General features: G+C 41.4%; 1 protein-coding gene across 1 annotated transcript; it reads left to right on the forward strand.

Annotated features, from left to right (window-relative positions):
• The first annotated feature begins 303 nt into the window (after positions 1 to 303).
• On the forward strand, positions 304 to 7713 carry LOC118774657 (hypoxanthine-guanine phosphoribosyltransferase). Its single transcript, XM_036524050.1, has 9 exons — positions 304 to 511; positions 2766 to 2872; positions 3160 to 3343; positions 4697 to 4762; positions 5665 to 5682; positions 5768 to 5850; positions 6132 to 6178; positions 6522 to 6598; positions 6704 to 7713. The coding sequence occupies exons 1-9, from the start codon at positions 485 to 487 to the stop codon at positions 6749 to 6751; spliced, it is 657 nt and encodes a 218-aa protein (XP_036379943.1). The 5' UTR covers positions 304 to 484; the 3' UTR covers positions 6752 to 7713.
• The last annotated feature ends 5182 nt before the right edge of the window (positions 7714 to 12895 follow it).

Consider the following 12895-nt stretch of genomic DNA (forward strand, 5'->3'; position numbering starts at 1 on the left):
CATATTGAAGGCACAAGAACGGAAAGGATCCTCCGGCCTGACCGGTAGAGGCGGGGAGTGGTGAAGTCACCACAACCTTAACTGTACTTAAAAGCATGAAGGAAGTTAATATCACGCGGGAATCAAGTGCTTAACTGTTTGACATTACATCACTATATTGCTGAATATCTGGACTTTATTCCTGCCAATAAACCGTCCCTACTACTGTCTTTTTCCATAGTAGACGCGGGGATTACAGTGTGAAAAGCTGTTGGGTGTAGTGGGCGGCGCGGATCTTTTCATTCGTACGTCAGTTGACGAACAGGGGCCGCCTTCCACGTGCAGCTGCACAGGTCATTGAAAACGCGAATGTTTAATTTACTCTTAACAAGCGGCGTAGCCAGGTATTAGGGTAAGGTGATCATCATCGGTGTTTCTGAATTCAGAGCCTTCTGCCCGCAGTGAAGCAAAGGCATAGTGAGGGGAGGAAGGTACGGGTACTGACATGGCGACGAGTAGCCCCTGTGTTGTGGTAAGTTTGGCGGGTTATAACTGAGCATTTCTTAGCCATCTGTCAGAGGGTCTGTAGATTAGCTAGCTAATGTTAGTTTCCTTTCCTTGCGGAGACATATTGCATTGCCTGGTTTTGTTTATATTAAAGTGTTGTACATGCAGATCATTGTTCATACCTGAACAAACGTCCTACTTGCTTTTTCCCTTTCGTGAACTGAACTTGTTCTCGCTCATGTTCACGACTCGGTGTATGGACTATGCTAGCTACGACACTGATACATAATAAAAGATCGCACGCGCACAGCACATGGCACGGAGTGGGGTTTGGGCGCTACCTCGGCTGCTGGAGACAGACTGCTAGCGTTAGCTAACTTCCGTTGCTGCAAAGCCTGAATGCAAGCCTGTTTATATTCTAATTTCATTCTTATATTGTAAGATTCTAAAACATCGTTAACTAACTAGCAAGTTTTAGAACAAAGTTATGAATCATGTCTCATAGTTGGCCACCTGTGCTCTAGTTGATTCGAACTATACATTCACTAGCGAGCTACTGTAACGTTAGCTGAATTACTGTAACACGAATCCACCTCACAGCTTTGTGAGAAGTAGCTATTCTAGACGGTTCTAATTAGATAAAGACGCTGATGTGACTAATTAAGATAGCGATCTAGCGACTCCTGAACAAAGTAATAATATTCGTTAGGTAGTTAAAGTAGTTAACGTTACATACTGTCATTACAAATTGTCTCTTGAATAGCTTGTCTGTCGTTGTTAAAAGTGAGCAACATAGTGGAGACTTTCTTGCCGTAGCTAGTATTGTCTATATATGTTAGTCGGCCAACGTTAGCTGACTGGCTAATATCCCTAATGTGATAGTTTTGGACCCGCCCTTTTTGTTTTGTTTCACATAGACAGCTGGCTGGCTAATGTAGCCTAGCCAGCTAGATCCGAACAGTTTACTTAGCTATTCAGCCAGGTTGACAGTTAAGTCACAGCTAATTATCTGGCTACCCAGCTTAAGTTTCGTTAAATTTAATGGCTCGTGGCTCTGGTGAAAGAACATTATTAAAGCATAGCTCAGTTGTTAATACTGGGCTGGAAAGTAACAGACTGGAGAAATATTGGAGGAGGGAGAAGTCAATGGAGAGGAGCCCAGATCTGAAGTGCTGCCAGTTGCCTCTGTCAGGGATGCTGAATATGAGTTTTTCATTACTCCTTGAAAGCTAGGGATGGAGATGACAACCTGAAGGCGCCCTTTATTTCAACCAGATTTCACCTCCATGTCCTTACACTGTCAGCCACAAACAATTTTGCAAAACCAAGTCCTCTTCAGGAAAAGGTGCCGTTTGTGGCAGTGTGCTGGGCTCCACCCAGGAATCATATGTAGGATTTTGGCCCAGTGGTATAGGGGAGTGTGACAAGCTGGTGCAATGACCATGCATGTTTAGTATCCTACTGTTGCCCCCAGCACTGTCCCAAGTCCACGGTGTTGTGTTAACAATTAACTCAGTGAGAACCTGCTGACCACTTGTGTGAATGGGACAGTCTGACAAGGACCCAGACAACCATGAGCCGCAACTAGTTGCAGCAGTATATCATGCAGTAATCACTGCCACTGTCAATGGCACCATATACACATACACACACACACGCAACACACTCAGGTTTCAGCACTCACTCCCTGTTCACACCACTAGCCTCAGCATTTTTCAATGGGCAAGCCGTTTGTCACGTTACTAATGAATGCCACTGGGTTTAACCTCGGGACTGTTTACCCCACAGTGGAAAACTGGCATGTAAGCAATCAGATATTTATTTAAAAAGGAGTAGAATTTAGACAGTTTTCTGTTTGTCAAAGTACTGAGAGAGAGCAGCATTGGAATTATGTGAAACCTCTATCAAAACTGAAAGAAAAAAAATTGTGTAGTTGGAGCTTTCTACTCTTGTACTTAAAGCCACTGACCTTTTGCACACTGCATTCACAGCAAAGAAGTGAGTGTAGTGCATACTGGATAGTCCATGGCTTGCAGAATTTTATATTTATTTAACATGTTTATTTTGGACAAGGCAGTTGCTCAAGAGAAATGTATGAGAATGTTAGCATGTGACTGAATACATTCTAGCTGTCAGGGCCCTTGCTCATAATTGAAATCTCTATGTGACAATGACTGTGTTAATACTGTGTGTGTGTGATACAGTGCTTTCTTCATCAGTGCGAGTGATGACCACTAACAGTGCACGTCTTCCTGACCTCATGTCTTCCTGTATCTTAGATCAGCGATGAAGAGCAAGGCTATGACCTTGATCTGTTCTGCATCCCAAAGCATTACGCCGATGACCTGGAGCGGGTCTACATTCCACACGGGCTGATCCAGGACAGGTGGGCCACACTAGAACACAGCCACAAATTGCAGGCACCAGTACAGAGCGACTGCCAAGCCTGCAGTCAGTGCTGCACCGTACAAAGCAGTCCTTCAAGCTGAGTGCTGCTCAGTCTGAAAATCCCCCCATCTGAGCGTCATCATAATTTACACATAGTCGCTTACAGAGGCGCAGTGCAAAAAGAACTGAGGTACAGTTTCAGCGGCTGGGATATTTTCATGACCTTGTGTGAAATGTTTAACTAAGTGGTGGAGGTGCACAGCTGAACTGACCCTCGCTTCCCAGGACCGAGCGGCTGGCGAGAGAGATCATGCGGGAAATGGGGGGGCACCACATCGTGGCGCTGTGCGTGCTCAAGGGCGGGTACAAGTTCTTTGCCGACCTGCTGGATTACATCAAGGCCCTGAACCGCAACAGCGACCGCTCCATCCCCCTGACCGTGGACTTCATCCGGCTCAAGAGCTACTGCGTAAGGCCCTTACAGCACACAAATGACCATGTTCCCCTTTCTGCGTTTCTCTCTGACTCCTGTTTATTGTGTATAAATCACTTGGAGTTGTTTCAGTTTTGTCAAACCTTTACTTATGATTGTGTATTTAAAATTGCGATTGAAAAATACTTGAATATTGTAACTAATTCAAAATGAATTCATTTTAATCATTCAGAAATAGAACCTGTGCAAACAGGATTTTCCATTTTTCAAATTAATTGCTCGGCAAGGGCAAAGATAGTGTGCATCCATTTGTTTTTAATTTGATTTTTTTTTTTTTTTTTACTGCTTTTAAGCAGTGGTTTGATTCTCAGTGTTCAGTTCACGGCTCAATCTGCAGTATATTGTTTTTGACAACACAAATAAGAGGCTCATCCAACATTTTGTATCTGCCTAGTAAATTTACTTAGCTGTTCCAATGAGGCCTATTTAATTGTTGCAGACCCTGACTCAAGTAAATGGAAAAACTCAGTTGAAAGTAAGTTTGGGAAATGAAGAAAGGTTTTCTAGTTTGTTCAATCGCTCTTCTAATTAACAACTTTCAGAAATGAGTAATTCTGTTTAGCAATGACAAAGCCCCATTCATTAAAAAGTTCAGTCAAACCTCATTGTAGCATAGCTAGAGCAAAAACCAGCATACACAATGCCTCCCCAAGACCAGGGTTGAGAAACATGTTTACAGGCATAACATCCTTTTTCTGGAGTTTCAATAGATCAGACCTGACTTGTGATCAAACAAGTCATCCTAGGGGGATGAGGGCTTTCCTACATTCCACCCACTTACCTAGTTGCTAGTATGAGCTTGTTACCTCTCCAAGCATAGTTTGCACACCTCTCGGATTGGTTGATTCTCTTAGTATGAGACATTTGGACCAATAATAAGATAGTGCTTCTTTTCTAGGAAGAGAAATGCTGGTGAATTTGCAGGTTTTATCTTGGAACAGGAGGCTGTGTTTTCAGACTGGCCACATATTTTTTGTTTTACCTTAATTACATCCACAATTCTGTTATGCACTACAGGGTAGAACAATAAGACTCTGCATGGTCATAAGTGCAAACTGAATCCCATGGACAGTAAACCATTTTAATGGAATTTCAGCAAGCTTCCTCCCTTTGTTGATCCACACCTTTGTGCATTTGTCTACATATTTTTCCCCTTAAGTGTACCTTTTGAAGTCACATTTTCTTTACTAACACCTCACATTGAGGTCACTGACTCAGATTCAAAGGATACTTTAGGGCTGGGCTCGGAGAAGGAGGAAAGATTCATTCATTCAACTGTGACAGAGTATTCACCCTGCTAATTCTGTCTGTCTTCTTGTTTCTGCCCAGAACGACCAGTCCACTGGTGAAATCAAAGTCATTGGAGGAGATGACCTCTCTACTCTGACAGGGAAGGTAAGTACATTTTCTAGGTTTTGCCATATGCCATAAATCTTTGTTTCAAACATTCAAACATTTTCATTTGTAAGCCGCCTGATGGGAAGGAGTTGTTTTTGAGTGATTCACTGATTTATTACACTTGCATATTCATTACATTATTGGTATTTTGCAGATCATCTTATCCAGATTGACCTAAACTGGTTACAAATTTTACATGTTATCCATTTATACAGCAGAATATTTACTGAGGCAGTTCAGGGTTAAATGCCTGGCCCAGGGGTACAGCAGCAGTGCCCCAGCAGGGAATCAAGGAATCAAACAAGCAACCTTTTTGGTTTCAAGCCCTGCTCCTTACCACTATGTTGCACTGCTTACATTTGCCCACTGGTGCAGCTGGCTGCACCCTGCTTACGGGTACAGTAAGCAGAGCAGTGCATAACAGTGTCTACCGAGGGACCTGCTAAGATTTGATCACAAGGCCAACACCCACTACACCAGTGTTTCCCAATCCTACTCCTGGAGGCATACCTGCATATCTTCTGTCTGTCCTTGCTCAGCCTACCTGACTGAACTCATCAGTGGCACTTTTGATTAGCTGAGAACACCTGATTTAATCAAGCTGCAAGGACAGGTAGAAGATATGCAGGGCAGTGTGCCTCCAGGAGTAGGATTGGGAAACACTGCACTACACTCTGCTGCCATATCCATATGCCCACGCTCAGATAGGTTGATCAATACAACCTGTGTTCACTGGCTTGGAAGATTAACGACTTCCATATCTGCTGGTTCATAGGAGAAAAATAGATGCAGAGCACTTACACAGGGCAGTTTGAACTGTACTACTTGTTGCACATGTTTAAACTGCTTGCCATTACTAAGTTGTTTTTCTCTCTCATTTCTCACTTTATATGTTACAGAATGTCTTGATTGTGGAGGTAAGTCTCCTATTTTACCTTTATTCTGTCACCATTTGTCTGCGTTGGTCTGATGGACTGATCTGTTCCTTGTTCTCCTGTTCAGGACATTATTGACACGGGGAAGACTATGAAGACACTGTTGGAGCTACTAAAACAGTACAACCCAAAAATGGTCAAGGTGGCAAGGTAGAGTATTTACTGACAGCATTGTACGCTACATAACTCCATGTTTCACACTGCAAATTCCATCAATTCATAGTCTGTGCGGGCTGTTACTTACTTAAGGTTTTTGTGGTTAATGTCCTGTAATGCTGTTTCTTGTTCTGCAAGGTACTCACGCTGAATTGGTCCATTTACATTGGCTGGTGGGCTTCCTTCTGAAACCAACCCAGCTTCTTATAACCTTTCTCCACACCATAACCATCATTAAAGGGGCCTGTATTAATCTCTGTTTCCCTTTTTTGCAGTCTGCTAGTGAAGAGGACACCAAGGAGTGTTGGCTACAGGCCAGACTGTGAGTTATACACATCCCTGTTTTTAATTCTCATAACTCATTGTAGCATTTCAAACTAGCTCTAGCAAAATCTTTGTTATATTCCAATAGATGTTAGGAAAGAAATGTGAATTAAACACATGACCACAGACAACATTAGACTTTGTTTCCCAATAATTTCTAGAGATTCTACTTTTGAGCTCTCTTAATCAGGTCAACTTCATATACCAAGTTGTGTTGGCATGCAAACGCCACTAGGTGGTGCTCTGATATTTTTGGACTTTGCTTTGAGAAAGGAGGGACGATTGAACTTTCTGCTTATTTTTGTAAGTGATTCTATAATTAAATATAACGTTTCTTTCAGTTGTAGGATTTGAAGTCCCCGATAAATTTGTTGTGGGATATGCACTAGACTACAATGAGTACTTTAGAGACTTAAACGTAAGTATAAATCCACTTGACAGACTGAAGTTTAGATTTTATCCAAATTTCAAAGTGAAAACCTACTGTAGTGTCAAGCCGAGTAAGTGTGATTTTGTTTTTCAGCACATCTGCGTCATCAGCGAAACAGGAAAAGAGAAATACAAGGCATGAAGAGAAGTTCCCCTTTAGCTGTGTACCACGTTTTTGTTGTGTAATTAATTTCATAATTTCACATTGTTTTTTTACTTTAAATTTTATTTTTTTAGGCACATCAGTAGGGCAGATTCAGAGGTCTTTCTGGATCTGTGAAAAGCTGCAGATCATGTGCACTGCTGTTTTGCACTCAAAATCCCTTGACCCCCTGTTAGTTACACACTTTGCAACACACAGACCCATAGCTACTCTGCTGTAATGCTGTAGGTTATGGTTAGAGTACACTTAGAGGTGTAAGACTTGTGTTGATCACAGTCAGGAAACTTGCAGGTTTCCCCACACATACTTCCAAGCAGTATAGTTCAATAGAATGCATATTTCTAATTATTACTTCATGAGCTTTGTCACTGTGGTGTAGAGCCAGAGGGTTGAGCTGTAAAGTGACTTGGCATCAACTGTCAGACATTAACTGGGGATATCAGACATTACCCATGTTTCACCACATTTAATGTACAATATTTTTTAAGAAAATGCAATGGTCTCCTGTTTTCTTAGATATCATTCATATTTTAGATTTTTTAGTACAATACCAAATAAAAAAAATACATAGTGCAAATATTTAAATGAACCAGAGCACTTACTTATGTAATAGAGAGATAAAGTCCCTCTTTCAATCGTCTAAAGTCCAGGGTCATTAAAGAATGATCACTGACATTAGAGTGCCCAATGTTTTGTGGTTTTAAAAGCTACGTTTTAAAATTCAGTTCATTTTCTTAACATAGGTGAAAAATACATTCGCTACTTGACCTCTTGTAGAAGTGCTTTGCCAAGTAAATTCCAGCTCCATGTAAAGGCAAATGTTGGAACTGCCGTGGGGTCTGTATGCCGCTGCACGCTTGGATCACTCGCCATCCCACATGTCATATGTCCACTCTGCCCTGCTCCTATAAGATAATCTGAGATGCTCTGCAATATTGGACCACGCATACAGGAATTTTGTGTTATGTTCTTACTACAGTCTGTATACACATATACATTCTGGTGTGCAGATGTTTGTTTGATAGTTCAAATGAAAATTTTTAAAGTTAAAACATTTTTCATGGAAACATTTTTGACTGATAATTCTGTCTTAATAATAAATTGTTTTAATAGACCTGTTTATAGTACCACAGGTTTACTGCTAAGGGGTGATGAAGGGCTCAACTTAATTTGCCAAACATAATAAAACCTGCAGGACCAAGTCCAAATACATATATACAGAAGCACGTTTTGTCAATCATTTATACCAAAAAGTGAACTCTTATGAAAGTGGGGCATTTCCTGTTGTTAATATGATCACTTATTACACTGATATTACCCACCACAAATAAGGATTTTGTAATGGACATCAGTGACACATAAGTTGAAAGGTCTGTATTTTCAAAACCTTTAGCATTGTAAAAACTGCTGCTGTTGCAGCAGAGTTGAAATCTCAGAGATCCTTTTGTCCATATCTCAGTGTAACAAACACCAAGACTGACTTGTCTTTTCAATAGCATGCCATTCACTGATCCTGCAGGGGGCAGCTGTGAGCTTTAGGGATGAGACTGAATTTGCACCCTGAAAATAGCTAGGGGCACAAGGCCCTTGGGAGCCCAAGCATCTTACCTATTTTAAAGACTCCATACAGGCGTACTTTAGCCTTTCATAGTGTTGATAACCATGGAGATGACCGAAGGCTATTGTGAGATGTTAATCTTAAAATAATCAGAACTGGTTGGAACATTCATTTTTAGTTGTAGAATTATGCTGAACAAAGATGTTAAATAGAAATGTATGTAGTTTGTACATGTGATTTTTTGCAGATAATATACACATACAATACACAGTATTTTCAATTCCTGTGTAATTGGTATACTATAGAAAAACACTCTAAGTGAAAAGGTGTGTGTGTGTGTGTGTGTGTGTGAGAGAGAGAGAGAGAGAGAGAGAAGCAGGGCCCTTAACCCAAAGGTTTCCAGTTGCAATTCCCAAGCTGCTGTTGCACCCTTATGCAGGGTACTTAACCTTGATTGCCTCTGTAAATGTCCTGCTCTACAGTTAGGTAATGTAAAAATACAAGTCATTCTGGATAAAGGTGTTTGCTAAGCAAATGTAATAATTCATGAATTATAAACCAATAAAATGAGATGTCAATCAGTTGTTTACTGATAATGGTGAAACTGTCTTTGACAAAATAATAAGTGAAGATAATTACATGAATGCAGGAACGCTGCAGTATTCCACCATGTATCTTTTAGTCAGGTTGCAAAGGTTAACCTGTAGGGCTTGAATAGTGTTATGCTTACACTCACTTGTCTGGGAGTATTGTTTGCCTGGTCTAACATTCAGCTTGAATGGATACACATATCATTTTGCACTGGAAGTCGCTCTGGATAAGAGCATCTGCGAAATGAATGTAATGTTATAATCTTAACATACCTGACCCTTCATCTCCACTACATAAGGATGAACTCTGTTCGCTTCCTGAGCCTCACTAAGCATTACCTAGATGTTATACAATGAATGAAAACTGAAGAACAAGTGAAAAGATGGAAGTGGATGGTATTCAGGGTTCTTTTTTTGGAAACCAAATCTAAAATTCCTTTATCACTTGAAGGAAGCAAACAAGAAAAGTCAGGACCCCACTCCTGGCTCAGTGTTTCTCAGATATATGCAATTCACATTTGGAGTGAAAACAGCCTGGCTATATCCAGAAAAATCACATCCCTGGAGCCTACAACTGCGGTGCTCATGCAGCAGTGTTAGATAACTGCAGAGCCTCCAACACTGTATCATTTTTATATCTGTACGCAAGTACACCAAGTGTGCCTTTGAGACTATATATTGGCTATGATTACTTTCTGCAGAATCTGAGCTGGGACTGGTACATCATAGGAGGCCTGCAATCAAGGTCCAAGGATCTGTCACCACATCAAGCTGTGGCTAGGATTTCTGAACCATACAGTGTCACTAAATAAACGGTCTTCTGTCCAGTGTGTTTTTGCCATTCGCTGCGCCTCTTGTTGCATTTGAGTTTTTCTTCAACAACCCACTCGTACCCCTTGTGGTTATACAGAAGGCAGTTTAGTGGGAATGACTGCTGGAACACTACCTTGTTAAAGAATTCATTTTAATTGGCTACTGGTTATCCACTTGTGAAACAACACTTGTGTGACTGACAAAAATATTGCTTGTAGAGTTTTACAAAACTATACCTTAGCTTGTAAGCATCTGACACAGGACTAAATCTGTATCATTTTAGCTTGGATGTGTGGTGCTCCGCAGAAACAGCAACCTATAAACAACCATAAGTGTTTCATTTATCCCATGTGTTCTAGGCTTTCTAGCCCCCTGGACTTAGGATGACAGAGGCACCAATGTTTTTTGTGCCCAGCTCAGGTATCCATGCTTACTGTGTTATCACTTGCTTAGACACTCATTTTTCACACTGCAACAATAACGATTCCATTTTCAAAAGCACACTTGAGTTTATTAACTCCTTCAACAACTTCAGTGAAAACCAACACCAATAATTTCCAAAAACACATTTTGGCAAATAAGTGCAGAGACAAGTCAATGTAGTAAGTGGCACAGGATCCTTTGTATGACATTACAAAAAAAAACAAAAAAAAACACTCTACTTTCTGCTCTGTTTCCTTTCTGTTCACTCTAGATATTGTGCATCTGGAGTGTTTTACTAACATGACTGCATACAGATGAGTACAACTGAGTACAATTCAAGCAATATACTGTACACAAGCAGGTAAACCATCGCAGTCGGTGCAGAAGATGATGATGCAGGTGTTGGTTGATGCGGGCCTTACTGGAGCAGAACGACAACACTGGATACCCAATACAGCATAGCTCCAGTATTTACGTGCTGCTATTGCACCACCCACAGACATGACTATCACTTCCAAGGGGGAGCCTGGCACCACTTAAGTCCAATCACTGAAATGGTTGAGTTTTTGCTGGGCACTTAACCCCTGCCCCCTCACCAGAGCAGGTAGACATAAATTCTGGAGCCCCAGTGGCAGCTCCTCATGGTCTGTATCTCCATATTACTACAAACCATGACGTGCTGCTACAACGGCCACCAGTGACACAGCCCCCCCCCCATCCTCACCCTCACCCACTAAAGCCTGTCCACAGAGCATACCTTTAGTCATGGCCGCTCCATGTTCACTAGAACATGTACTCACATGTAGTACACATGTAGTGATCCTGATTTGAAAGTGCATCTCCACAGTCCCAGCTGGAAGGGTTCATGGTTATCCCTCAGGTCAGAATTACTGTGAACACAGTGATAAATAATTCAAGAACATAACTTCAACTGTCAGACAGAAAGATGCCTTCCATCTAAAGAGGTAGTGATATTCACCGATGGTGAATGTGGGGGGACTGGATAAACCTATAGAGTGTATCAAGCTGAGGGAAACATCTGTCTCTTCAAATCTATCCAGCTCTAATCTTCCTGGGGCCTTGATGCACCATTAACCCTTCAGTTCACTTCAGTTTATACATGGGTATTCATGGAGAGCTCAAACTCGGCACCTCTCACCTGAACAAGGGCAGCACTGCCTCTCCCTTTAACACATGTAAATCTCCTTTCATGTAAGAATTAAATCCACAGTAATTGCTGTTTGTGCATCACATCTTGTGCCCAGAGGAGCCACAGGCTAATATTTAAGCTCTCAAACTTAGAAGTGTGCCTGTCTTATGAACAGGTGACGATATAGAAATAAACAAGGAAATGTGCACCTGACAAAGGTCTGAATTTAAATGCACCATCCAACAGCCTCACGCTCAAGATTATCTGTGCCTTTTATTATTATGATCATCTGTATCTTTTCCTACAAAAAAGAGATCCCAATTCTCTAGCTGCAGAAGGCCGCCACAACTGCACCGTCAAGCCGGGCCGTTTGCAAGGCGTTCTCACACAGAGTTAACTTTCGCACAGCTGGCGGTGGGCATGAAACTGACCTGAGCACAGCGCTCGCTCCTGCTTCCCTGTTCTCTACCTCCACACTACAGGATAAACAAGTTCCTCTTTTTAGAAACAGGTTGAGCAGAGAAGAGAGAAGGCCGGGGGGGGTGGCGGGTGTGGGTGAGCGGCTGCTAGAAAATGGGATATCCTTATTGAAAGTTTTCCTTTGGTAAAGCACGAAATGCAGGTGCGGTACACGACAGCCCGAGGCTTAATCTGAAACAACAGGAGTCCATTTGGAGGGCTGCAAGCATGGGGCGTGACACTGTACAGTGACAGAACAAAAGGGAGAGGTTTAGAACCGGCATGTGGGGAGCCTTACAATGTGAAACTTTCACTTTAGAAACTGTAGTCTGCTTGAATGTCCGTGTGTTGCATTTTACAAACGGAATCTACATGTTCAGATTAGGCATCTGTAGTTTCCACAGAAGATGGAGGTCAGATGACTGACATATTCTTAAGAACAACCTCTCGAGTGAAAGGGGAAAAACAAGCAAATTATCAGCACAATACAAAAGGTACATTCAATCACCAGTAATATTTCTTTCATAGACGGGATTCAGCAGGGGGGATCTGAAACAATGAAAGCAATGGAAGGTGCCACTACGTCTGTTCCATCTTAATATTGGTGTATTTAGTCTTGTGTACATTGGAAATTTAACTGCAGTTGTGCCCATTCCAACCAAAAATTTGTTCTTCACTGTAAACCTCATGATGATGCTAAATCTGGCCATCTGAAAATACACCCTGTGAACTGAATAACCTGGAGCGGGACAATGAATATCCCTACAGAACAAAAATCAAATTAATACCTGCAAGTGCTAAAATACAGCAATGAGACAAAGCGTTCAGAATACATTCTCAAATTTTTGTGAACATTTGTGAATATTTTGAGATCTTTGAAAGGCTATTTAAAATCAATTGTTATTATCAGTGCATAATTTAAGCACTGATGTTTAGGCAATACCTTTAAATCTTTGTAATGTCTATTATTTTAATTACATTGTGCACAGCAACTATTCCCTGTGTGTAAGTGCACTGTTTAAAATACCTTCCTGTCAGTGATAGTAGAAGTAACAAAACATCACTGTGTAATACACTGTACAGAGTACATTATACTTTGTACAGTCAACCCAATGTCATACATCCCCATT

The sequence above is a fragment of the Megalops cyprinoides genome, chromosome 3, assembly GCF_013368585.1.
Source record: "Megalops cyprinoides isolate fMegCyp1 chromosome 3, fMegCyp1.pri, whole genome shotgun sequence".
NCBI classification, from domain to species: domain Eukaryota; kingdom Metazoa; phylum Chordata; class Actinopteri; order Elopiformes; family Megalopidae; genus Megalops; species Megalops cyprinoides.